Source organism: Palaemon carinicauda, chromosome 4 (genome assembly GCF_036898095.1).
Source record: "Palaemon carinicauda isolate YSFRI2023 chromosome 4, ASM3689809v2, whole genome shotgun sequence".
Classification (NCBI taxonomy): Eukaryota; Metazoa; Arthropoda; class Malacostraca; order Decapoda; family Palaemonidae; genus Palaemon; species Palaemon carinicauda.
In genome coordinates this window covers 92,777,628-92,803,311 of record NC_090728.1, presented here as the reverse complement: position 1 = coordinate 92,803,311, position 25,684 = coordinate 92,777,628, and the positions used below count along the sequence as shown (strand labels likewise).

General features: G+C 43.3%; 1 protein-coding gene across 1 annotated transcript in view; it reads right to left on the bottom strand.

Moving 5' to 3' along the window:
* Window positions 1–25,684, bottom strand: part of LOC137640061 (recQ-like DNA helicase Blm) — a 394,741-nt gene that overhangs the window by 189,237 nt on the left and 179,820 nt on the right. Inside the window, exon 10 of the mRNA XM_068372487.1 lies at window positions 18,107–18,192. Within this exon, the coding sequence (XP_068228588.1) occupies window positions 18,107–18,192 (86 nt within the window). The remainder of the gene's footprint in view (window positions 1–18,106; window positions 18,193–25,684) is intronic.

The window sequence follows — 25,684 nt, the reverse complement described above, 5'->3', positions numbered from 1 at the left end:
ACAAACAGTGACAAAGGAGTACTATCAAGATGTTCTCCGGCGTCCCCGTGACGCAGTTCGGCGCAAAAGGCCAGACATGTGGACGGCGAAAAATTGGCAACTGCATCACGACAATGCCCCCGCACACTCATCCCAATTGATCCCACATTTCTTGGCCAAACATGAAATTCCAGTCGTTCGCCAACCTCCCTACTCTCTTGCGACTTCTGGTTGTTTCCAAAATTGAAGATGCCACTGAAAGGATCCCGTTTTGAGACTAGAGAAGAGATAATGCGGAACGCGACGGCGAAGATGAACACCATTCCAAAAGAAGACTTCCAGAGGTGTTTCCAGCAGTGGATGGATCGGTGGGCTAAGTGTGTGCAAGCACAAGGGGACTACTTTGAAGGGGATTAACGTCCAAATCCTGTCAGGTATGTGAAATATTTTTTCGGCATAAGGTCGGATACTTTTTAGAAAGGCCTCGTAGATTAGATACATTAAATATCAATCTGCTATCAGAGATGAAACAAAATGAAAGTCGTGTAAAATATGAGATTTTGTCTTAGTTGCAGAGTCAAATTTATGCAAAATAATACTCAAAACAACAGATACAGACCCATGAAATACTTTGCATCATTACTCGATGTTCGATTTTGGGAATAGTAACATTTATCGATAGCCTATTGAAATAAAATCACTCGATTTGCCTACTTGTTTTCACCAGACATATGATACAGTAGGAACTCGACAGGTATTAAAACTTCTCTTAATATATTCTATATTTAAAATGGAAAGAAAATAGATTATTTCTACAGAAATAGTTATCCTATTAGTATACTATTTCCTACAGACTTGTGATGTCATCACAGTGAAAAAAACTGGCCGTAAAGTCGAACAGTCTTAAGTCACATAAGTCATAAGTAGATGACTACCTATACAACAATTTGAAAGAAATCTATATTTTTCCTAACTATATCACCTTATTCTTTGCATGAGAGATAGATGACAGTGTAAGCTGGAACATGGCCCCCCAATCACTCACAATAACTTCACCTTGATTGCAGATGGGACTTCCAGGGGTAGGTGATGGCGGGTAAAATTTGTGTAAAGAACTCTTTTGTATAGTTAGGAAAAACACATATTACTTTTAAATTTGTATTTTTTCCTAGAAGAAGGCAAACCCTTGTTCTTTTCATAGCCGAATCACCCTATGGTGGAACTTTAATACTCAGAATTGCTGCAACTGAGCAAGAGATGAACATTCTGACATCTTGTTAACAAGTGGCATGATAATTCCAGCAGGAAAACAGCCTGTGCAAAGGTAGAAACTGAGAGTAGAACACCAATGTGATACTGTCTAGGTAAAATATAAGGAAGAGTTTAATCAAGACCCAGACACAGGAAATATGAATGCTGTGCTCCATGATAGCTGAAAATAAAATGAAAACAGGCCAGTCCTCCTTTCCATTCACGTCAGATTAAATCTGTAACTTCAGTTCTTGATCATTTGCTAATAGCCCTGTGAGGGAGAAAAGGTACTTGCTGAGCTGCCACCACAGGTTCTACAAAGAATGAATCAAGGGACCTACATCTTGCAGGTCGTGGGCTATGAAGGTATCAAGACATCTGTTTTGCCACTAGTTATAAAAACCCTCTCTGAGTGAAGAGATGCTAGATAACCTCTAGGCATAAAGTCATAGTGATATGACTGATTTGTGTTAGATCTGGATGTGCGTTTTATGCAACAGGTTGAGAAGGAGAGGTAAATACCTCTGAACCTCCACCAGCAGCAGTATAAGGTCTTGGTACCATTCTGTCCGCGGCCATAGCGGAGCTATCAGAGTCATCTAAAGGTTGGTTGCTGATGTGATCCAGTTGAGGACTTCCCTTGGGCCAGTGTGTGGGAACGCATACACGTCCAGGTTGTCCCAGGGGTGTTGGAAGGCATCCTGGAATGTCACCTGTGGGTCCGGTACTGGCAAACAGCAAACTGGAAGTTTTCGGTTTAGGGACATTGCAAATGGGTCTATGCCTGAGAAATCAGACAAAATCATTACTTTGTTCACTCTCCGAGGACTCAAAGACCATTCGGATCCAACTATCAGAGTCTTTCGGCTCAAACTGCCTGTCAAGATGTTCTTTTTGCCTGATATGAACCAGGCTGACAGGGCAATCGCATTGTCCTCTGTCCAATGCAGGATTTTTACGGTTAGTTGGCATACTTGCCGAGAAATAGTACAGTAATACCTCACAATACAAAATTAATTGGTTCTGTAGCGGCTTTCATGCTGTGATTTTTCGCATTGCGAGTTCACTTTTACATGTAAATAGCCTAATTTGCTCTAAGCGCTACAAAAACACCATACTGAATTTTTATAAGGCTAAACTCAACTAAATACAATGAAATAAACGGATTTTGAGGAAGCGAAAAATCTATTTTTGGGTGAGATGGCCATGACGTCCTAATGGAAGGTTCCTTCAGTAGCTTCCCAGAGAATTAAACTAAAGGTTTCACAGAATTCTAACTTCAGGCGCGAGTACCCTAAAGGTTTCCCTTTAGGATATCGTATATCAACAGGGGACATATGCTTGACACGCCACATGGCTATCTGCACCCCACATAACGTTTACGCTTCGAGGGGGAAGGCGGCAAGTTATAGGAGGAGCCATTGCAAAGTTATCCTCCTGCGTTACTGTTACTGTACCTCGCGACGTAAACAAATGGCAGCCATAGCTGTCCGCCATCTTGACTGACGTCACATCCGCCCGCTTCATTCCTAATCTTGTAGCGTTTCCTACCGCCACTGAGAATAGGAACCTTCTCAATAAGTGGGGCATGTCATGCATTCAATAATAAACTAACCGTTAATAATCTGTAAATTGAATGTATAATTAGCACAGACAGTACAACACTGCAATAAATGGAAAATACATTAACAAAAATGTGTAACCTTACCTTTGGAGTTAGGCGATGTCCGAGAGCAAAATGGTGGGGCGGCCGAGGAGGATGACTAACAGGAGAAAACATTAACAAGTGGCAGAAAACATAAACACTAATGCTAATCGTTAGCCTTTTGGAAGAAAATTTCTCTTTGCCCGCTCGCTTTCCCCCTCTAAGAAGATTGTTTCTGCCTGGTTCTTAAAATTTTCCTAAAATGACTCAGACAAACGTCATTTAAATACTCAAGAGCACGACCTGTGTGAACCTTATCTAAGTGTCTCTTCGACAAAAGCTGCCATTTTATGGTAACAAGCTAGATCCTCCTTAATTTCTGCCGTTGTCTTAGGGTCATCCTCATCCTCCTTGCTGCTTCAAAACTGTTCCTGAACTTTGTTCAATTGCATGGCCTCCAACTCCTTCAAGTCTTCCATCGTAAGCTCCTCTTGGTGCTCCTTGATTATTTCAAGTTTTGTCTCTATAGAAAGCATCCTCTTCTTTCCCCGCACATCAGCAACTTTCTTTTGACTTATGGCTAATAATGTACGAGTTAAATAATGAAACACGATACAGTTGAGAACTAAAAGCATGAAAGCGAAATCACAAACACAAATTTAATTTTAGCACTAGCGCTGCCGAAATAAATTGAGCAAGGAACGCTGATACGTAAATGGATGATGGGATGGATGCCGACTAATAGGAGAGCAGGATTGTATGGAGGTAACCATCATTAGAGTAAGGAGATAATCAATGGGAGCACGGGAGGACGGTGGCAAGTTTACAGATGGCGGCATGCCAATTTTGAAATTAGTCTCAGCGGTCGGGCAAATCTCGTACTGTACATCGTCTCGTAGCATGAAACATTTTTTGCAATGAGTCAGGAAAATCTTCACATCTCGTTTCACTGAATTGCTACTGCACTACATTTTCCTTCTACTAAATCTATGAGTCTCTCACGCTCTCATATCTGGTCTTGTCCCAACGGTTTCCTGATCTCATCTTTCACCGATCGATTAACCCCCTCATTGCACATAATAGTCAAATATATACAGTACCTTCAATTTGCTAGTGTGCTTATGTGAATAGACACATTTGTGCTATTTCACTCTTGGGGGCTCAAATACTGTGAAAAGTTCAGTCCTCAAAATAAAAAAAAAGGGTTTATTGACCCAGGACACTGCACAGACAGTAAGTGGACCTTTCAGTGAAACTAGAGTAGAGGCTGGATTCCAGTAATCACGTGATTTTTATTGTGTGCCCAGAATCCTGACAGACCTTTCCCTGTCATAGTCTGGGAGCCTCTTTGCATATAGTGACACATTTGTCCCAGGATTAGGCTTATATATTAGGTCCCAGAAACAAGTGACCACAAAGTGGAGTATAACATGTCAGAGTAGCCATGAAACTTCAAGGACAGTCGATATCGAGACCCTGCTGACTTACTGTCTAAATAGTGAACTGCAATGTTGCAGAGTTCTTCTTAGACTGAAGCTTTCTTATGTACCTTGACTGTAAAGGCTCTGTCGTGATGTTAATGCGTACAATGTAGGTTTTGTATCTGGGACCCGATGGGATGGTAATTTGAAGAAGGATTTTTTCTATTTTTCTTATCTTGTTTTCTTAGACGTGTGGCTTCCTGTATAACCTGACCCTAGTGACTTTATTCCTTATACTATGACACCTTTGGTTATTGTGTTTAATAGTATAAAGTTTTAATGCAAAACAAGGATTTTATCATTTTCATGGCAATTATAACTTAATGTGGAATAATTTTTTTTCAACCGTGATATTTTTTCAGAATTTGTTTATAATTACTATCTTTATTTTTCCATTCAGAAATAAATATTTTTTTATTTATGTAAATAATAGTAAGCGTTTCTTTTCACCACATAACCTGTCCCCTCCTCACCCATCAATTTAGAATTTATGTGTTATTTGCTTCTTTTCTCAAATCTTACCCAAAATTCAAGGTATCTAATTAATGGATTTTGAGCGAAGCGAAAAATCTCTTTTTGGGTGAGATAGCCATGTCGTCCTGATGGAAGGTTTCTATAAGTATCTTCCAAGGGATATTTGAACTACAGTGATATTCCCAGAGAATTTACCTTTAGGTCTCCAGAATTCTAACTCCTGGCGCGAATATCCTTAAATTTTCTCTTAAGGATATCGCATAATCAGAGGACGTATGCTTGATAAGACACATAGCGATCTTCACCCCGAATAGCGTTTTCGCCTCGAGGGGGAAGAGTGGCAAATTTGGAAGGGGAGCCGTTATCAAGGTTACCCTATTTCCCATACTACTATCGAGTATCAAGATAGCGCCATATTCAAGATGGCGGTTATTCCTTGTAGCATTGAGCATGGTGCTACAGATATAGTAGTTTCGGGAGGGATCCTGCTAAGGCCTTTTCTATAGTAAAGGAGGGCGGGTCTATAAGGACGACATGGCTATCACATCCAAAAATAGATTTTTCGCTTCGCTCAAAATCCGTTTTTTGGGCTCAAGCCATGTCGTCCTGATGGAAGTTTACCAGAGAATTACTGTATCTGTGGATTTTCGTAGGTGCCTTAACCTTGGGACAATTTTCTATGGTCCTCTGAACCATTGAGACAAATGACGTTACCGTTATCCGTCATTACCACTAATCATAGACAATGTTAGTGCTTCCTGCCCCCTGCAGGGAAGTTATACTAGACAGTAGAAAAGGGGCCTCAAGGTTAGCATATATTGTATGAACATACATAAGTATCCACCAGATATACAAACAGTCTCATGGTTTGTATATATTGTCAGAACAATATGTGTCAACTATATCTATTGTTTGTAAGCATACAATGATATGAGGTTTACTTAAATAAATAAGTACAAGAACTCTGGCATATTTAATGTGCAAATTGCAGGGCGAAATAGGACGCAATTACATTCTAATAGACATTTATTTCGAATAAATGACTAAATGGAAAACGAGTGTAACAAATGTAACACGTTAAAGGAATTATACATGCAACATATACAGAAAATATCTTTTTTTCTCCCTGAAAGGTAAGAAATGATGAGTGCCACTTTTAAATGAAAATTTTGATAAATTTCCCCAATATAAATTCTGTAAGTGTTGTATACTATCAACACTGTGTACTATGTACACCCGGCACAAGTGTTATCTGTATAATTCCACACCACAGTCTTAGTATCACCATGGCCTGGACACACTAGCATGGTTGAACCTAATGGGCAGGCACACCTAAAAAAAAAAAAAAAAAAAAAGATCCAGCCAGTTTAGGTTAACGAGAGAGTGAGACACGTCTACACTCTACAAAGCTGAAATAAAAAGTGACGGTTAGTCACCAGTACTGGTGGGAGCAGTGGGTAAACACACCCTGCAAATCCCGCGAACTAGCGAAGGGTAGTTAAACCCTTGTTAACTTCAGCTTCGACTAGTTTTCAGTTCCGCTGAAATAACAATGCTATGTTAAAGAGCAGAAGGTTTGTATCTTGCGTGCGACGTGCATATTTTCTTTTCCATTATAAAAATGAAATAGTTATACCTCTCTTCATGAAAAAATGATATTTTAATTATAAAATAAATTTTTGAATATACTTACCCGGTGAATATATAATAGCTGCTGCTCCAGCGGCTCGACAGAAAAACCCACAAAAACTCGCGAGCGATCGCTATGAAGGTTGCGGGTGTGCCCACCAGCGCCAACTATCGGCCAGATACCACATATGCATGTAAACAAGCCTCAATTCTTCTCGTCCCGCTGCGTCTCTATTGGGGAGGAAGGGAGGGCCTTTAATTTATATATTCACCGGGTAAGTATATTCAAAAATTTATTTTATAATTAAAATATCATTTTTAAATATTTAACTTAGCCGGTGAATATATAATAGCTGATTCACACCCAAGGTGGTGGGTAGAGACCAGAGTTAATTAAGTTTACAGCGTATAGGCTATGCTTAGAGTTTTTGACAGTTATAATATAACAAAACCCAAATATATAGGTACCTGGTAAGGAAGTTGACTTAGACGATTACTCTGCCTTGTAAGTCTGTCTTCCTCACGAAGCCCAGCAATCCTCTTAGGATGCTGAAAGACAGTCAGGAGCTGAAGTATCAAGGGCTGCAACCCATACAAACAGGACCTCATCAAACCCCTAATCTGGGCGCTCTCAAGAAATGACTTTGACCACCCGCCAAATCAACCAGGATGCGAAAGGCTTCTTAGCTTTCCGTACAACCCAAAAAAACAATATTAAAAACATTTCAAGAGACAGATTAAAAAGGATATTGGAATTAGGGTAATGTAGTGGTAGAACCCTCACCCACTACTGCACTCGCTGCAACGAATGGACCCAGTGTGTAGCAGTCCTCGTAAAGAGTCTGGACACCTTCTAAGTAAAATGACGCGAACACTGACTTGCTTCTCCAAAAAGTTGCGTCCATAATACTTTGCAGAGATCTATTTTGCTTGAAGGCCACGGAGGTTGCTATAGCTCTAACTTCGTGCGTCTTAACCTTAAGCAAACATCGGTCTTTCTCATTCAAGTGAGAATGAGCTTCTCGTATTAAAAATCTGATAAAATATGACAAAGCATTCTTTGACATAGGCAATGATGGTTTCTTAACTGAGCACCATAATGCCTCAGATTTACCTCGTAATGACTTAGTACGAGCTAAATAGAACTTAAGAGCTCTAACAGGACATAATACTCTTTCCAGTTCGTTGCCTACGATCTCTGATAAGCAAGGAATATCAAAAGATTTAGGCCAAGGACGAGAAGGCAGTTCATTTTTGGCCAGGAAACCAAGTTGAAGTGAACAAGTGGCTTTTTCTGTAGAAAAGCCGATGTTCTTACTGACGGCATGCAGTTCACTGACCCTTTTAGCCGAAGCCAAGCACACTAGGAAAAGTGTCTTGAGGGTGAGATCCTTCAGGGAGGCTGAATGTAATGGCTCAAACCTGTCTGACATGAGGAACCTTAGGACCACGTCTAAGTTCCATCCAGGAGTTGCCAAACGACGTTCCTTAGAGGTCTCGAAAGACTTAAGGAGATCTTGGAGATCTTTATTATTGGAAAGATCTAAGCCTCTATGCCGAAAGACCGAAGCCAACATGCTCCTGTAGCCCTTAATCGTGGGAGCTGAGAGGGAGCGAACCTTTCTAAGATGTAAAAGAAAATCTGCGATTTGGGCTACAGAGGTACTGGACGAGGACACAGATGCTGACTTGCACCAGTCTCGAAAGACTTCCCACTTCGACTGGTATACTCTAATGGTAGAAGCTCTCCTCGCTCTTGCAATCGCACTGGCTGCCTCCTTCGAAAAGCCTCGAGCTCTTGAGAGTCTTTCGATAGTCTGAAGGCAGTCAGACGAAGAGCGGGGAGGCTTTGATGGACATTCTTTACGTGGGGCTGACGTAACAGATCTACCCTTAGAGGAAGACTTCTTGGAAAGTCTACCAGCCATCGAAGTACCTCGGTGAACCACTCTCTCGCGGGCCAGAGGGGAGCAACCAACGTCAACCTTGTCCCTTCGTGAGAGGCGAACTTCTGCAGTACCTTGTTGACAATCTTGAATGGTGGGAATGCATATAAGTCCAGATGAGACCAATCTAGGAGAAATGCGTCTATGTGTATTGCTGCTGGGTCTGGGACTGGAGAACAATAGATTGGAAGTCTCTTGGTCATCGAGGTGGCAAAGAGGTCTATGGTGGGTTGACCCCAAGTCGCCCAAAGACTCTTGCACACGTCCTTGTGGAGGGTCCATTCCGTAGGAATTACCTGACCCCTCCGACTGAGACAGTCTGCTAAGACGTTCAAGTCGCCCTGGATAAACCTCGTTAACAGGGAGATGCCTCGATCTCTTGACCAAATGAGCAGGTCCCTTGCGATCTCGTACAGCGTGAGGGAGTGGGTGCCTCCTTGCTTGGAGATGTACGCCAAGGCTGTGGTATTGTCGGAGTTGATCTCTACCACTTTGTTTCGAAGGAGACTTTCGAATTTCATCAAGGCCAAGTGGACTGCCAAAAGCTCCTTGCCGTTGATGTGCATGCTCCTCTGACTTGAGGTCCACAGACCTGAGCATTCCCGACCGTCCAGGGTCGCACCCCAACCCAAATCCGACGCGTCTGAGAATAGTACGTGGTTTGGGTTCTGAACTGCTAGGGAAAGTCCCTCTCTCAGACTGATATTGTTGTTCCACCATTTCAGGCATGCCTTTACTGGTTCGGAGACCGGGATTGAGACCGTCTCTAACGTCTTGTCCTTGTTCCAGTGAAAGGCTAGATGGAACTGGAGAGGCCGAAGGTATAGTCTTCCTAGCGAGACAAACTGCTCCAGGGATGAAAGAGTTCCTACTAGACTCATCCAATTCCTGACTGAGCACCGTTCTCTCTTCAATATCAGTTGGACTTTGAGCAGGGCTTGATCTATTCGGGTGGCAGACGGAAAAGCCCGAAAAACTGGACTGCGAATCTCCATCCCTAAATACAGTATAGTTTGGGATGGAATCAGCTGGGACTTTTCTAGGTTGACCAAAAGTCCCAATTCCTTGGCCAGATCCAATGTCCAATGAAGATCCTGCAGACAGCGATGACTGGACGAAGCTCTGAGAAGCCAGTCGTCCAAGTACAGGGAGGCTCGGATTCCCGATAAATGGAGGAATTTTGCCACATTCCTCATAAGCCTCGTAAACACGAGAGGAGCAGGACTTAGGCCAAAGCACAGGGCCCGAAACTGGTATACCACATTCATGAAAACAAACCTCAGAAACGGTTGGGAATCTGGGTGTATAGGAATGTGGAAGTACGCATCTCGTAGGTCGAGAGAGACCATCCAGTCTCCCTTTCTGACCGCTGCTAAGACTGACTTCGTGGTCTCCATAGTGAACTTTGTTTTCGTAACAAAGACGTTGAGCGCACTGACGTCTAGCACCGGTCTCCAACCTCCTGTCTTCTTTGGGACTAGGAAGAGACGGTTGTAAAACCCCGGTGATTGAAGGTCCGAGACTTTCACCACCGCTCCCTTCTCTAGCAACAGAGACACTTCTAGGTTTAGGGCTTGTCTCTTTGACTCCTCTAGGTACCTGGGAGAGAGGTCGATGGGGGTTGTCGCTAGAGGAGGTTTGCGTACAAACGGAATTTTGTACCCCTCTCTGAGCAACCGAACAGACTGTTGGTCTGCGCCCCTCTTCTCCCAGGCCTGCCAGAAGCTCTTCAATCTGGCTCCTACTGCTGTCTGAGGCTGTGGGCAGTCAGACTCTGCCACGTGAGGACTTGGCTCCTCTCTTCTTTCCTCTCTTTCCCTCGGCACGAGTACTTCCCCTGCTGGGAGCTCTGCCACGAAAGGGCGGGATAAATCTGGATGCCGGAGTGTCGATCCTGGGTCTTACAGCAAAGGATGTAGAAGGAGTCCCCTTGCGAGCAGAGGACGCCATCAAGTCATGGGTGTCCTTCTGCACAAGCGAAGAAGCTATGTCCTTAACCAATTGTTGCGGAAACAAAAACTTTGATAAGGGAGCAAAGAGCAGTTCTGATCTCTGACAGGGAGTAACTCCTGCCGAAAGAAAAGAGCAAAGGGACTCTCGCTTCTTTAAGACTCCCGACGTAAAAGAGGAGGCGAGCTCATTGGAACCATCGCGGATGGCTTTATCCATACATGACATTATCAGTAAGGAAACATCTCTATCAGCCGATGAGATTTTCCTACTTAAAGCTCCCAATGACCAGTCAAGGAAGTTGAAAACTTCAAAGGCCCTGTATACGCCTTTCAGCAGATGGTCAAGGTCCGAGGAGGACCAACTAATCTTCGAGCGTCTCATGGCTAGGCGGCGGGGAGAGTCTACGAGGCTTGAGAAGTCACCCTGGGCAGAGGCAGGGACTCCCAAGCCGAGAACTTCTCCCGTGGCATACCAGACGCTCGATCTAGACGAGAACTTTGACGGAGGGAAGGCAAAGGCCGTCTTCCCCAAACTCCTCCTGGTATCCAACCAGTCGCCTAAAAGTCGTAAAGCTCTCTTGGAAGAGCGAGAGAGCACTAGCTTAGTAAAGGCTGGCATGTTAGCAGGTAAGCCTAGAGCAAACTCAGACGGTGGCGAACGAGGAGCAACAGTGACAAAGTGATCGGGAAAAAGCTCCTTGAAAATTAACATGACTTTCTTAAAGTCCATTGAAGGAGGAACCGTTCTAGGTTCGTCTACATCCGAAGGATGATCATCATGATGAGGGTCAGCAACGTCCTCATCTGAAGGATCTTCATCCGACAACTGCTGAGTAACAAGCAAAGGGGTTGGCAATGCTTGACACGCAGAGTCCACACGTACTGGTGCATTAGTAGCAGTCCAGGACGCTACGTCATGTAACTGTTTAACAGCCTGACTGTCAACAACAACAGGAGCGGGAGGACGCTCGACGTCAACTCGAGACTGTTTTGACTGCCTAAACTGAGCAGTCAAAACAACTCTAGACTGCGGTGGTTGACGCTCAGCGTCAAAACAAGTCAACTCCGCTGGTTGGAGAACGTCCTGAACGTCAACAAGAGCATTAGGAAGTGGCTGAACGTCCATAAGCGGCTGAAAGTCAACACGTGACTGCATCGAGTGAGGCTCTACAAAGCGTGATTGACATGACTTAGCAACGCCAACGTCAACAGGACGAGCAAAGGCTCGTTTTGGCGGCTGAAGGCCAGGATCTCGATTAGCTAAGCGGCAAGGATCATCGTGAACCTTTTCGGCAGAATAGTCTTCCATAAGGGAGGCGAGCTTGATCTGCATGTCTTGCAGTACAACCCATTTAGGATCAACGGGAATGGGTGCGGTAAAAGACGGGGTTAACGCCTGAGACTGCACAACCTTGCCTACACCAAGACTCTCTGAGCCTGTGTAACGTTGCTGCTTAGGCGGCGAGCAGTCTTCCGATGACTGTAAGGGGTCAGAGCTGTCCCAATGGCTACAACCAGGACGCTGGACCTGTCCTGAAGGGACCGACTTTCGCTTCAAGGGCCTTGAAACCTTGCTCCACGGTTTCTTATGCGAAAAGCCTTCGGATGACGAGGAGAAAATGGTCTCTCTCGTCTTATGGTAGGGGCGGTCTTGATGAGACACGCCTGTTACCATAGAGGGAACGTCTGTTCGCTGATCAAGGCCTCTCGAACCCATAAGTCGTACGACATTACTTCTCCCCTGGGCTTGGGAGCTTGCAAGAGGTCTCGGACTAGGCAAACGAAAGGCACGAACAGACGAACCCTCGGTCGCAACACTGAAAACACTTTGCGCACTAATCACTTTCCCACGATTTTCCGCTATGGCACTCTGACACTTTAGCTCTTTAACGTCCGCCATGAGTTGATTACGATCTGTAGCTAATGACTCAACTCTTTCACCCAAAGCATGAATGGCACGTAACATGTCCTGCATTGATGGTTCCTGAGTGCCAGTAGGGGGTTCAGGCACAACCACTACAGGGGAAGGATTAGGTTCAGGGGCATGGGGAGAGGTAAAATCTACTGATCTAGAGGAACTCCTCCTCACCCTATCTCTCTCTAGCTTACGAGAATATTTGTCATATTCGAGCCAATCGAATTCCGAAAGGCCCACGCATTCCTCACACCGATCTCCTAATTGACAGGTTTTACCCCGACAATTAGAACACACAGAGAGATGCCTTTGGAAGACGCCTATTGCAATCCCTAGCATTACACTTACGAAATCTAGGGGCTTGAGAAGCGTCAGCCATTTTGAATTAGTCAAAGAAAGTCCAAAAAAACAATCCAAGTCATCAACAATTAAATCTGTCCAACAAAGAGTTCAAGAGTTTAAGTTGAGGAAAAAACACCTGCACTGCGAAAGCTCTAACCAAAATGAAGTACTTCACCAAATATGTTGAGAAAACTCCAGGTTATACAGCGAGTAATGATACGTCTTGTCGTTAAGGCCAACAGAGAAGAATTGAGGCTTGTTTACATGCATATGCGGTATCTGGCCGATAGTTGGCGCTGGTGGGCACACCCGCAACCTTCATAGCGATCGCTCGCGAGTTTTTGTGTGTTTTTCTGTCGAGCCGCTGGAGCAGCAGCTATTATATATTCACCGGCTAAGTTAAATATTTAAAAATCTGCTTACAAAATTTTCATGCTGCGAAACGAGATGCAAATATTTTTATGACACATTGCAAAAAATGTTTCAAGATAAGAAAAGATTTGGCAGCCAGGCAGAGAATAAAATAGTTACCTATTAAAAATAAGAAGAAAATGGGTTGTTCTCACAATAAAAATGTATCTCTCTATAGTAGGGGGTAACTTTAATAGTACAGTACCTATGGTACTCTATACTTTGCATATGTACAGCATTGTACTGTATGTATTGTATTATTTTCCATATATTATTGCATTACATTCTAATAACTACTAAATTTACAGGTATTAACAGTTAGTTTAGGTATATTGAATGGTTCAAATATATTTGGCTGTAAAGAATAGTATTGTGGTTATAATGTAGCTTTATTATAAAACTTAATGTGGGTTTTTTGTTGGGTTTGGAATGAATTAGGCGATTTACAAGTAAATTGCGACTCATAACACGAAACGAAAGCCACTCCAGAATGAATTAATTTCGTGTTGTGAGGCATTACTGTACTTTTGCTTGGAAGTCAATATTACTTGTTTTTCTTACAAGAAAAAAGAAAAGGGTTTTACATTTTTGGCAATTCATTCTCTGTCAGGTTCACGTCACATGTCCTGAGACGTCATATCTCAAGAGGAAGGCGCGTTAACTAACCGAATTATTTCCTTTCGGTGTGTTACCATGTAATCTTATTTACTATTCCCATCATCGAAATATTGAGTGACAATATTAAATGTTTCAGTGTTCTGTATAAGTTGTTATGATAATTGTACTACCGTACTGTACTTAACATAAATTTAAGTAAATAAGTCTGATAACGTTATCTTTCTGGCAGAAGGCAAGTGCAAATCAAGTGATTTCCTTTTGATGCGTTACCAAGTAATATTAATTACTATTCCCATAATCGAAACATCGAATAACGATACAAAGAATTTCTAATGAGAGAGAGAGAGAGAGAGAGAGAGAGAGAGAGAGAGAGAGAGAGAGAGAGAGAGAGAGAGAGAGAGAGAGAGAGAGAGAGAGAGATATTCATATGATAACTAATGACAAGCGCTATAAACGAAATGTAAGGAAACTGATATCCTATAACATATTGGTGCTGATGTAATATTCATTATGAGGATATTTCAAATAAGCTAAAAAAATTATTTAAACAATGCTCCGTGTGTTTCTCTTAATCGCAATACGGTAGCATGACCTTGAGATCATCTGATGCCCACCAAAAGTAAACAAATGTATTTTGACTACTGAAAAGCTCTCAAAATTGAAAAGTAGAATACAAACATGCTTAGATAAACCACAATTAAACACAACAATGTCACATGAAATATGAATGCATAATAATGAACTAAAAATTAAATACTGTATGAACTATCCGTACGCGTGCGCCCATACGTACACACGCATAGAGAAAGAGAGAGACAGAACGTATTTCTATGATAACTAATAACAATGGCTATAAACGAACTGTATGAAAACTATGATACCCTGTAACATATTGGTGATGATGTAATATTCATCAAGAAGATATTTTAAACAAATTAAGAAATTATATAAACAAGGCCATAAGAAGAAGGGATTTCTGGTTGGACTTCCTCCATCTCTCCGCAGCCCGCTTGATGTCTTTCGGGCTGAACAGGGAGGAACCCTCCAGAGATGAGTCCTCAGTCTCATGACTTTGTTGTGCCGGACCTGACAATGGAACCTTTCTACCACTGAGTCCCTTCATCGCAAAATTGTGTTCACCTGCAAATTCACGAATGGTGAGAAAGGAACTCAATGAATCGAGTTCCTGATTGTAGAAAGGTTTCCATCGCTGTCCTTGAGCTCCCCTTGGGCCAGTTCTTGGTCCTCATAATGTGTCCCACTGATCTCAACCAGAGATCCAGCCACGAAGTAGCCTGCATGGCGTACTTCGACACCTTCTCCTGATTTAGGTTATCTGTGACAGAAAATGAGACCTAGAGACCTGAGAATCTCTCGAAGGAGAGTCCCCTGGTCAGTGCCTGTCACGAGTGGTCTAGATGCATTTCTGAAGTACCTCCTCTGCTGCACAAATGACTGCTGAAGAATTTTGAGGATGAGCCTGTCTGGAGGGAGCTGGAGGAACCGGTCAGACCTTTAGACCAGGACAAAGCCGCAGTGGTCTTGGGGGCTTCTGAGTGCTGTAGACATGGTCCAAGACCATGTCTTTGCCTCTTGAGGAGCCACTGCCTGGCCAGATAACCCATTGATGGCCTTCATGCAGGCCAAGACCCACCAGAAGGCATACTCTGACTCCATCTGTTCAACCTGCAAAAGCTTTGAACTAGCAACTTTAGGTAAATGGTTGTCGTCGTCATCAATGTCATCTACCCATGAGATATCATCGCGGTGTGGGTCGAGGTCATCCGTTGCATGATGGGTGTCGCCTGCTGACGACCCTGCAGAATTTGGAGATGGTCTCCTTGGAGCTTCTGAAGGTCTAGAAGTATTTGCTGAAGACGGGTAGCGTCTTAGCGTCTTTCAGCTCCTTCCGAGGAATAAAGAAAACCTCCAGAAGTGAATATCTCAAAAGATCTTCCCTTCGAGTCTCACCTGCCTGTGCAGAGACATCTTACCGTAAGGATTTGGAGGCCGGTCGAAGCTCCAGCGGAACTATTTCTATGGGAGAGGGGCAGAAAGCCCCCACCAAAGACTCTTCTGTAAGAGGAAGAGACTCTTGGCTAGCTGGAAGAGGGTGAGAGAATACTCGAGGAGGAGTGGGCACAACAATATCGGTGTCAGCCTGTTCCTGGGGCGAGTCCAGCCGTTCCGGTAATCCTCACTGCCTCTTCAGGGGAGAGGAGGAAGATGCCAGGGGTTCTCGAAGAGGAGGAACTGTGGGTTTCCGCCTTGGGTCCGCTGGAGGAGAGGATGACTTTTCCAGCGGAATCCTGGGTGTCCTGGATGGTAGAATGGGAGGAATATCTTTAACAAAGGCCTGGTGGACAGCCCTAACCAGGCCGTTAAACCACGGTTCGTGTCCCACAGCGGCACTGGCTGAAAGATCCCCTCAGAGGATTGAAATAGAGAGGGTTTCTGAAAAGGAGGAACATTCCTACCTGAATCAATTGACAACCGGGGAAAAGAAGCGGATGGCTACAGCTTTATAGGTTCCATCTTACAGGGGAAAGGAACAGGTTGGTTTGCTGCTTCCTTAGGCACCTTGAAAGTCAGGACTTTCCAAAGGGGAGACCGTTGGGAGTCGTCCTTTCTGCGAGATGTTCTTCTAGAAGAACGTGATGGTCAGCGCTTGCGGGCCGGAGAACGAGAGGATAAACCTCTATGAGATGCGGGCGAACAGCGGGATGGAGAGTGCCGATGCCCCGCCGAGCGATGAGAAGCTTGCAAAGGAGAATGCATGGAAGACTGTCTCCTCTCCGGTGAACGACGGCATTCCGTTGAACAACAACGTTCTGGCAAGAGATGACTGATTGGAGATTGCTTGGGAACCGGCGAGCGGTGACTCACAGGAGAATGGCGAGCAGGTGTCAATTAACAAACTGCTGGTGAACAGCGCATAGCAGGCAAACGGTGAGAGGGTGGCCAGTAGCGAGCAGGATAATGCGGTTAATTACCGATCCCTGAGTCTTAGGAGAACGGCGAGTTGTTGGCTAACGACAGTGAATAGCAGTGAACCGTTGGCGATCGGCGAGAAGCCAGAGAATGTTGAACACCCAGACGAGTCACAGGTGCACCAAGAGACGCGGAAGGACTGTGGACAGTCGAAGAATCGCGAGCTGTGGGAGCTTGACAAGCAGTCGGAGAATCTGGCGATTCAATGGTAGCTGGCAAACCATGAACAGCTGTTCGGTGGTGAGAGGTCGGAGAGAGATGTTGGACTGGCAAACGCCACAAGGCTGGCAAACGGCGAGTCTGGGGAGAGTCTGATAACTTAGGCGAGGGTCAGGAGCCAGCAGGCTGTCTTCGAGGCTGACGACTCGTCAAGCGGACGATTTCTAGATGAGAGCTGCGCCCGAGGTGACAAGAGCTGAGGAGTGCCCAAACTTCTCTCACTGGGAGGCAGACCACTTCCGGCATTCAGGGTAGATGTTCTCCTCGTCTCACCGCCGCCCTCTGCAAGCGAGACAAAACTAATGCAGGTCCGTATCAACGGACGGCATAAAGGTCCAACAAGAGCGGCCCTCAGGTCCGGGGCAGGTCTGCATTAAGACAGCCAAAAAGAGAGCACACACACATACACACTGAAAAGAAAAAGCAAAACAAAAGATTTCTAGATAATGGCAAGTCAACAATGGTGAAGGAGAAAAGCGATAACATCCGTTCTCCACCGAAGCCATAAGCAAAGTGGGCTCTCAACCCAGGTGTGCGAGTGAGAGGAGTAGCTACTACCCGCCACAACCTCGCTAACTAGCGAGCGGGTGGTTAACTATCGCTAAAAATCTAATGGCTTGTCTTTCAACATCGCTGAAAGCAATATCCCCTATAAATAGCGTTGGTTTGTATTTAGTGATGGAACAATTTCTTTTTAATGAATTTGGGCCAAAAGGTTTGACACTGGGGCCTAGGAGACCATTCAATATTCATGAGCAACAAGAGATAAAAAGTAAGTATAGTAAAGTAAAAGGCTAAAAAGTAAGTGCAGCTAAGGGCCATAACAATACAGCAAAGACCTTCAAGTAATACCTATAGCTGATGGTACTGTACTAGCGCCCAACAGAGAAAAAAATTAGGTCTTAAAAATAAAATTCTTAACAGCATCCAATCACTTAAAAACTAAAATAAAAAGTTAAATCACTATTAATACACATAGAGTGATTAAAGCTTCAGTAGAAGTTCACTACACAGTAGTTATAATTGCTCTCTTGAATTTGCAACGTGGCTTTATCAAAATTTATGCAAAGCACTGTACTGTACAGTACCATGAAATATTTGCTTATCTAAACAATCATCAAAGCCAATCAACAGCCAGATTTTTTCTTAATGTAATCTTGATTATTGTAGTGATTAATATCTTTACAAGACTTTTATATTATCTTTCTTTCACAACTGCCTTTAGATAAAATAAAAAAGTGTCAAATACTTACTGTGCTCCAGATCCTAGAGTTACAGATTCATCAAGGTCGTCATCAAAAACGTCCACCGTCCTATTTCTATTGGCTGACCTTAAGGGCTAATAAAACAAAAGAAATTATTACATTAAGACTAACTTCTGCCATTGTACTTTAACTTAGCTGAGTTCAATAACAACTTGAGAAGTCCAATATTAAAAAATATAAATGTAAAAAATATAGGATTAAAAATTTACATTACTTTAAGAATGTCACAGATAACAAATATGCAATGCTACTAATATATACTTGAGGATAATTAGAACAAATATTACAAATTTGAAAGTACACTAAGTTGTATTTTTCCTGACAATATAAACCTGTAGCTATTTATAGGGGTTTACTTTTGGCGAAGCTGAAAGACAAGCCATTAGATCTTTAGCGAGGGTTAACCACCCATACTGCTAGTTAGGGGGGAAGGGGAGTAGCTACACCTCTCACTCACACACCTGTGACTGTAATTCACTTTGCTTGGAGGTAGGACTTCTAGGGGGACAGGGCTTGCAGGCCAATTTGTATAAATAGCTATAGGTTTATATCATTGGGAAAAATACAAATTACTTTCAAATTAGTCATTTGTTCCGTAACTGGAATACAAACCAACGCTATCTATAGGAGTTGACTCACCCATTAGGAGGGCGGAAGTCCCAGCCATTCTGACTTTTTGGCTTTGCCCCAGAGATTCACCCCTATGTGTTAGCACATAGTAGGTAGAAACCCTACGCCTTGCTATAACCTTGCTATGCATGGTCCGCAGCCTAAACAAGCTGTGTGTTTGTGATATTAGCAATTGTATTGTCAAAGTAAAAATTCTTCAGTGTCATAGGAATCGTCCGAGGTCACCAAGACATTCCCAATACCACCTCGCCAGGGTATGGGGACGTAACAGCATTGACAAAATACAGTACTAGGTTACACAAGGGAACAATGGTTTACCTACATATGGTTGAGGTCAGCTGTGCAGAGGACCCTGGATACTGATTTCCCCAAGAGAGGGGAGGATGAAGAAAAGAAAGAGCCAGTCATTCTTATCCATTCACTCAGACTAAAACCAGTTAACCAATGCCCTCAACAACCTGCTACTTGACCATTAAGGAGCTTGAGGTATTGAACCAGCTGTTGTGCAGTCACCACAGAGAACATATCGAGTCTCCTGTGGGTTATGTCTTGCAGGCAGTGGGTGGTGAAGGTTGTCCGACGCTTCCACACACCAGCTTGTAGAGCCTGCACCATGGAGTAGTTGATTTTGAAGGCCAGGGACGTAGCTATGGCCCTGACATCATGAGCTCTAGGTCGTGGTGTCGGGGGAGGATCTGGATTCAGTGCCAGGTCGATGACCTTGGTATTTTTCGTGATCTTCCTCTCGACCCGCCCCATGCTGACAAAAAGTACTGGTACATGGGGGCTGTACTTCAGACCCCTTACTGAACATAGTAACAGTTGGTCTGGGTCGTTGGTTATAAAATGGAGACTAGTTATCCGGAAGGAATCGAATCTAGGATCTGCTATCCCTTGATTTTGAATCTTTGCTACAAACTCAGGGACGAAGCTGAAGCTTACCTCTCCCCATCCCCTTGAATGGGAGATGTCATATGAAACACCATTAAGTTCGCAAACTCTTTTGGCTGAAGCCAAGGCAAGTAGGAACACCGTCTTCAACGTGAGGCGGCAATCTGTTATCGGGCATAATAGTTCGTAGGTAGGACCCTTCAGGGACCGAACAACTTGAACCCCGTTCCATGGAGCAAGTCCCCCTTCCAACTGGGGACAGATCAGTTCATAACTTCAAATGAGGAGAGAAAGTTCTAACAAAGAGAAAATATCTACTCCTTTCAGCTTAAAGGCGAGACTCAAGGCTGAGTGATAGCCTTTTACTGCTGAAACCGAGAAGAGATTTTCCTCCCATAGATACACGATGAACTCTCCTATTGCTGGGATAGTGGCACCGAAGGAAGAGATAGATCTTCCATGACACCAACCACAAAAGATATTTCACTTTACCTGGTAGACTGAAGCTGAAGATCTTTGCAGATGTCCAGACATCCTTTTCACAACTTGTTGCAAAAAACTTTGAGTAAGGAGGTGCTGGATATTCTCCAGGGAGCTCTCTCGGAAGTTCTGTTAGGAGTTGCAGAAGGTTTGTTAACCATTCTGATGATGCCATAGCAGAGCTATGAGGGTCATAGAGAGATTGACCAATATTCTGATCTTGTTGAGTACTCTTCTCATCACATAAAACGGGGAAACGTCGATGTTGTCCCACCGTTGTTTTGAATGCATCTTGCCAGAGAGCCTTGGGCTCCGGGACTGGTGAGCAGTGCAACGGAAGCCTGTATTTCAGGGCTGTTGTGAACAGATCTACCATCGGGGAACCCAACTGTCAGGACCTTGTTGGCTACTAGATGATTCAAAGACCACTCGGAGCCCACTAACTGATTCTCTCTGCTCAGGTTGTCAGCGACCACATACTTTTTGCCGGGAATGAATTGAGCTGATAGGGTCACCAAGTTGACTTCTGCCCTTCTCAGTTTTTATAATGCAGGATGGGATAGGGGCTGCAAAAATGTACTGCCTTGCTTGTTGATGTGAGCCACTACTAGGGTGTTGTCACTCATTACCACCACTGAGTGGCCAGGCAGGAACTGTTGGAACTGTTGAAGGGCCAGGAAGGCTGCCTTCATCTCTAAGAGATTCATGTGCTGGTATTTTTCAAACTCTGACCATAGGCCTGAGATCATGTGGTGCAGCATGTGTGGCCATAACCCTTCTGTTGATGCATCTGAGAAGAGCATGAATTCCGGGGGAGGGACGAGAAGGTCGAAACCTTTAGCAGATTCTCGTCTGCCACCCACCACTAGGGGTCCATCTGTTCTTCTGGCAGAATGTCCGGAGAATCGAAGGCCTGATTCCATTTGGACTTTAGTCGCTATTGGAGTGATCATATCCTGAGGCAGCAGTTGGGAACTAAATGGACCAGGGATGATAGGTGCCCGAGGAGACATAACCACCTCTGGGCTGGGAGTTCTTCTCGTCTAAGAAAACGCCTTGCAACCTTCCTCAGCCTCACTACCCTGTTGTCTGATGGGAAAACTTTGTGAAGATTGATGTTAATTGTCATTCCTAGATACACCAGTCTTTAAGAGAGAAGCACAGATGACTTCTTAAGGTTTACAATGATCCCCAGACCTTGGCAAAGCCCCAGAAGTTTGTCTTGGTGCTGAAGAAGGGTCAACACCAAGTCTGCTAGAATCAGCCAGTCGTCCAAATATCGAAAGAGACGGATGCAGACTCTGTGAGCCCAAGATAACACTATGGCGAACACTCTCGTGAAAACCTGAGTCACTGTGAAAAGACCGAAGCACAGTACCTTGAAATGGTATTTCTTGTTGTCTAGTGGGATTCTGAGATACTTTCCTGAAGACAGATGAATAGGGATCTGGAAATATGCGTCCTTTAGATCCAGTGTGCACATGAAGTCCTGTGGTACTACCCTTATCTGACCGTGTCTGCGGTCTCCATGCTGAACGGAGTTTATTTGACAAACTTGTTCAGAGCAGAGAGGTCGATTACTGTCTCCAGCCTCCAGGTGCCTTTTTCACAAGAAAGAGTCGACTGAAGAAGCCTGGGGAGTCGTTGAGGACCTCTTGGAGAGCAACCTTCTCCAACATGGTCTGGACTTTGGCCAGAAGGGCCAGCTCCTTTGTGGATCCCTGGGCATAGGAACTTGATGTCAGTGGAGTCTTGGTCAGTGGAGGGAGAGATTGCGTGAACGGGACGCGATACCCTGAACAAATCACGGAGACTGTCCAGGGTTAGGCCTGCATCAACCTCTGCCAGCAAAGTTGCAGGCATTCCCCACTGGTGGACAAGTGAGGTGATTGCCCATCCTAGCGGTTGTGACTTCGGTCACCTCCTCTAGAATTCTTCCCTCCACAGAAGGACTTGGTGTCTTTCCTGTCCTTGGCAGGAAAGGGCTTCTTAGAAACCTTTGTATCCGTCGCTATCGTCTGCTCGTTGTCAGTTTCCGTTGCTTGTTATGGAGCTGAGAGGTGGGTCTATATGGCCGAGATGTTTGGGCCCTATGAAGAAGGGAGTCCTGGTGGGCTTTCCTCGATCTCTCTGCAGTTTGCTTGACGTTCCTCGGCTCAAACAGAGAGGAACCCTTTAGAGAGGTGTTCCAGAACTTCACAATCTCACTTTGTGGGACTTGGCAATGGAACTTTTCGACTATCTAGTCCCTCCTTATAAGGATAGAGTTTGCCTATAAGTTAACTACCTGATGGGTGAGGAACTCGATGGCACGAGTGCCTGTTAAAAGAAAGGTCTCGATCGCCTTCCTCGAGCTCTCCTTGGATAAATCCTCAATCCGCACCAGGTTTCCCACACATCCCAACCAAAGATCTAGACATGAAGTAGCCTGCATGGCGTACTTCGCTACCTTTCAGTTTTCCTCTATCTATATCTTCTGTCACTTGTAAAGCCTTTCCTTTCAAAAAAAATCTAATCTCTATACCAGGATATTAAACATCATCCCCACATACTACCAACCAATCCTCTACCTGACCATTCCAACCTTTGTATTCTGACTGTTTACCATAAAACCTAGGATATTCCTTCCTCCAATTATATTCTGTCTCCTTAGTGTCTCACACAGTGCTAGCATGACCAAAGCATTCTGATAACCAACACACAATTGATATCCTAGCCTAGGTTTATGACTAACCACAATCTGCCGCCATTGTTAAATTTACCATTACACACTATATTTACCTTCTCTTTATTTCCTTCTATTCCAGATGTCAGCTTATTGACAAAAAAAATCTAATAATAGATATATAGAAACCACTAGACAAAAGAGTGCACCTACTATCAATATACAGTGGAACCTCTACATACGATCTTAATTCGTTCCAGAAACTGCTTCATATGTTAAAACTATCATATGTTGGAGCAAATATTCCCATAAGAATACACTGTAATTTGTATAACTCATTCCGCAGCCCAAAAACCTATAATAACTCCTTAATAAATTACTACATGTAATTACACATAACAATAACATAATTGCATAATATGAACGCAAGTGTAGGAATTGCTACGCCAGGAGATGGACGATCGGCGAGAAGGTAGACATGGTGTTAACATGTTCTTTAAATAAATACTCTCTCTCTCTTGTTCTTCTTCACCGTTAGTGTTAGAGACGTCTATTAGTTTTTTTTCTGAGAGAGAGAGAGAGAGAGAGAGAGAGAGAGAGAGAGAGAGAGAGAGAGAGAGAGAGAGAGAGAGAGAGAGATTAAACAAAAATGTGTTGTGTACATATGATTTTTAACAGCGTCAACGAGTTGAAAGACAATTAAATGTAACTAAAAAGCAATATCAGCAAATATGAATTCCTTTATCAACTAAAACAAATATTGATACAAACACACTTGTGTGCATATGCACAAACACACACACACACACAGGTGTAGGAATTCCTACGCAGGAGGAGACACAATCGGCGAGAAGGTAGAAATGGTGACTGCAATAACATACCGTAACTTACACTACGGAAACTTTAATCTAACTTAGCTTATTTATTTTTTTCTATTTTTATATTTCATATTTTTTACATTTTTTTCTTTTGATTTTTAATTTTCATCACTTTCAGTGACGAGTTACAGTGCGTTATTGCAGTCACCATCTCTACCTCTTCCCCGACCGTCTGTCTCCTACTGCGTAGCAATTTCTACACCTGTGTGTGTGTGTGTGTGTTTGTGCATATGCACACGAGTGTGTTTGTATCAATATTTGTTTTAGTTAATAAAGGAATTCAGATTCGCTGTTATTACTTTCTTAGTTATATTTAATTGTCTTTCAACTCGTTGACGCCGTTAAAAATCATATGTACTCTAAACACATTTTTGTTCAATCTCCCTCTGTCGGAAACAAAATAATAGACGTCTCTAACACTATAATAGTGAAGAAGAACAGAGAGAGAGAGAGAGAGAGAGAGAGAGAGAGAGAGAGAGAGAGAGAGAGAGAGAGAGAGAGAGAGAGAGAGAGAGAGAGAATTTTATTTAAAGAACATATTAATGCTATGCTTAGAGAGAAACAGAAAAAGAGAGGGGACTTTTTTAAAAGAGCTTGTTAATGCTATCTTAGTTTTCTTTGCTTCACTTTTTTCTTTCTTTCTGTTCATCACGCTGGCCCTTCTCACAAATGATTATTGCCAGCAATCTCTTTGTCTTTTATCCCTATCAACAAAAGGCATTCTATCTCTTCCAGGGTATTGCTATGATGTCTTGTAATAATGGTGATCCCCTTCGATGGTTTGACTACTTTAATGGCTGCCTTGTGCTAGATGATCATCGAGATCATAGGCCTATTCCAGCCATATTGTTTAGCCATATCACTCACATGCACACTGCTCTCATGTTTTTCTATAATTTCTTGCTTCAATTCTAATGAAAGAATTGCCTTCTTCCTTTTCTCACCACTACCTGTACTGAAACTTAGCTTCTTAGGCACCATGATTATAGGTAAAATCAAAAAGGAAATGTGAGAAAAGGAAGATGATAAGCACTGTTAATAACAGATCGAACAGAGGACAACCACACGATACACATAAGAACAGAGAACAGAGCACTCGAAGCTCAATGGTGTCCTTCTTACGTGCTGCCATCTACCGGCGTAAACAAGATCTACATCGGATGTTGGAGCAATTACTTTGGGTGTCGAGACAAAAATTTGATGGAATTTTACTTCGGATGTTGGAACAATCATATGTAAAGATAATCGTATGTAGAGGTTCCACTGTAATTCAATCACAAAGCATTCTATCAGCTGACTACACCTCGAACAATCTTCACTAACAACACCACCATGCGACCTAATGTCACTGTGATGTCACGTAAACAATGTTTCTTCACTAATTATCACTATATTGCCTATTTACTTATTATAAACAAATCTCTTAATATTTTTCTCACAATCTTCTCTACATATCTATATATCCACCTTTTCTAATAATACAGCACTTCTCCACTTAATAACTTTTCAACTATCATACTATACTATTCTCAATACTCTTACTTAAAATAAATAATCAAAATAAATACTCTAACTAACCAGTTGTAAGCAGTGAAAGTATATACACAGGCAGTAAACCCTGTGTTAGGATGGGGAATGAAGTGACTGAGTGGTTTTCAGTGAGAGTGGGATTGAGACGGGGATGTGTGATGTTGCCATGGTTGTTCAATTTGTTTGCGGATGGAGCTGTAAGAGAAGTGAATGCTAGAGTGCTTGGTCGAAGACTGAAACTAATAGATGAGAGCATTCATGAGTGGGAGATGAATCAGTTGTTTGCAAAAGGTACTGTACAATATTGGTTGCAGACACGGAGGAGAAGCTGTGTTGATTAGTGACAGGGTGGAAGGGTGTGTGAAAGAAGAACCTGCAAGTTAATGCAAGTAAGAGAAAGGTTATGAGATGAACAAGAAGGGAGGATGGTGCTAGATTGCATGTTATGTTAAATGGAGTTACTTAAAGGGTTTTAAAGGCCACTCATGAATG